Source organism: Poecilia formosa, unplaced genomic scaffold (genome assembly GCF_000485575.1).
Source record: "Poecilia formosa unplaced genomic scaffold, Poecilia_formosa-5.1.2 Scaffold351, whole genome shotgun sequence".
Classification (NCBI taxonomy): domain Eukaryota; kingdom Metazoa; phylum Chordata; class Actinopteri; order Cyprinodontiformes; family Poeciliidae; genus Poecilia; species Poecilia formosa.
Window position 1 is genome coordinate 179078 of NW_006800290.1, and position 2048 is coordinate 181125.

General features: G+C 38.2%; 1 protein-coding gene across 1 annotated transcript in view; it reads right to left on the minus strand.

Moving 5' to 3' along the window:
- vps13d (vacuolar protein sorting 13 homolog D) overlaps window positions 1–2048 on the minus strand; it is a 52821-nt gene that overhangs the window by 20074 nt on the left and 30699 nt on the right. Inside the window, 2 exon segments of the mRNA XM_007574408.2 lie at window positions 80–197; window positions 1806–1880. Of these exon segments, the coding sequence (XP_007574470.1) occupies window positions 80–197; window positions 1806–1880 (193 nt within the window).

The following is a 2048-nucleotide window of genomic DNA, read 5'->3' on the forward strand; positions in this document are numbered from 1 at the left end:
TGGTGCTGCATTGTGATTGGTGCTGCGCTGTGATTGGTGCTGCATTGTGATTGGTGCTGCGCTGTGATTGGTGCTGCGCTGTGATTGGACGTACCTTGTGGGGGTTGTGGTCGACGTGGCGAACCACATGGTGCATCCTGTGTGGTTTCGCAGTGCGAATGGGACAAACGGCTGCCTCCTCTTTGATATCTTCACATCTTTGGACAAAACAAAAGAACCTCAGAGAGAGCAACCTTTTCTACCATTTATGTCAAACATTTACAGACTTATGACAAAATATAATTATATGAAGTATAAGGTGTCAAAGTAAAATAACCAATTTTAACTGTTTTAACAACAAAATATCTGAGTGTACTAACAGAAAAAAGCAGCAACCAACAATTATTTTAGTAACCGATTAATCGATTATTCGGATACAAAATTTGCCCTTTCTGCAGATTTTTCAACCACTCAGGCTTATTTTATTCAACATTACAAATACATTTTAAAAAGTAGACATTTTATTCCCTAAAATCAAATAACAGCGTTCCTTTAGCGTGATCATGTGAAAAGCTCACATATTTCTGCTGGACTTTGCATCTTTACAGCAAGGAGCTGATCTCCAGATAACTTTTATTATTAATAATTAGATAGCAACAGCTGCTTAACATGAGCTTTTCTTTACAGATTTGGAACCAAGTGAAGCTAAAACTATGACACTTATTTACAGACAAAGAAGGTTTTTCATCTTACATGCAAAATGTTTATATTTTGGACAGTTTGGCTTAATTACTGATTTAACTGTGTTGTCCTTTCAGCATATGGTCTTTTTTAGGATCCGTCTACTCCAGTCGATGATTAATTGATTACTAAATGAGTTGGTTTAAATAACATATTAACTGTAATTAATTGGATTCATTGCTTCAGCCCTACAGCAGAGGCATTAATCATTTACATTTTACTGGACCGTGAAAAGCGTTTCAGAGAGAACATGAAGAACATGGATGTAAAGCACAGGACAGGGGGGAAGAGGTGAGCTGGGGGTGATGGTGGAGGAAAACATGGCTGCAAAGGTGGCAAAAAAGGTCAGAATGTTCTGCAAATTCTTAAAATGCCGAATATTTATCATCCAAACATGACCAGGTGGTTTCCTTAAGAGTCCGTCATTCCTTACTGTCGTATCTTTCTCTGACACTGTTTCCACTGAACATAAATTGGCACAAATTGACATTTAGAAAATACATTTGGGAACACACCAATGTAGAAAAAAAACTATAATAATATAAAGTTTTTACGCTTTGGGAGTGTTTTTTTTTGTTTTTCTAAATTGGTTTCTTTTGACAAACTGCAATGGAAACGCTTTTTCAAATCATATGAGTCACATGATCAACAACCGGCTGCTGCTACTGGAGCAAAGCAGTACCAGTACGCACCAGTAGGATCAGGCATGTGTTTCAATGAATTATCGCATGAACAAACTTATTCACGTGTTATTTTAATCACATTTAATGAAAACACAGCAAAGTTTTGCATTGGAAATGCAGCTAGCATTTTTAAATCAATATTAAGGAATTATTTATTTAAAACCAGCTCCTATTTCTTGCTGAAAAGTTACTTGTAAGTCAGTTTTGTCTTATTTCAAGTGTTGTAAGATATGTGCACCAGAAACTCAACAAAAATACTCTGTAAGATTTTGTGCAGACAAAGTATTATTTATCTGACGCAGTCCTAATTTTTCCTCATGCAGAAGAAAAGTTTCCTATCTGCTGAATCCTTCAGGTGGTTTAATGATTGCTAAAGGTGAGAGTGCTGAATCTGACTGGTACCTCTGGAGAGAGTCTGCTGCTCGAGGCTCGTCAGGCTGGCTGTGCTCCTAGTTCTAAGGTGAGTCAGAGGCGCACCTGACCGCAGAGAGAGACACAGTTACAGCAAACAGAGACATGGAGGAAACAGAGAGACAGCGGAAACGGAGAGACAGAGAGGAAACAGAGAGACAGAGAGGAAACAGAGAGACAAAGAGGAAACAGAGAGACAAAGAGGAAACAGAGAGACAGAGGAAACAGAGAGAC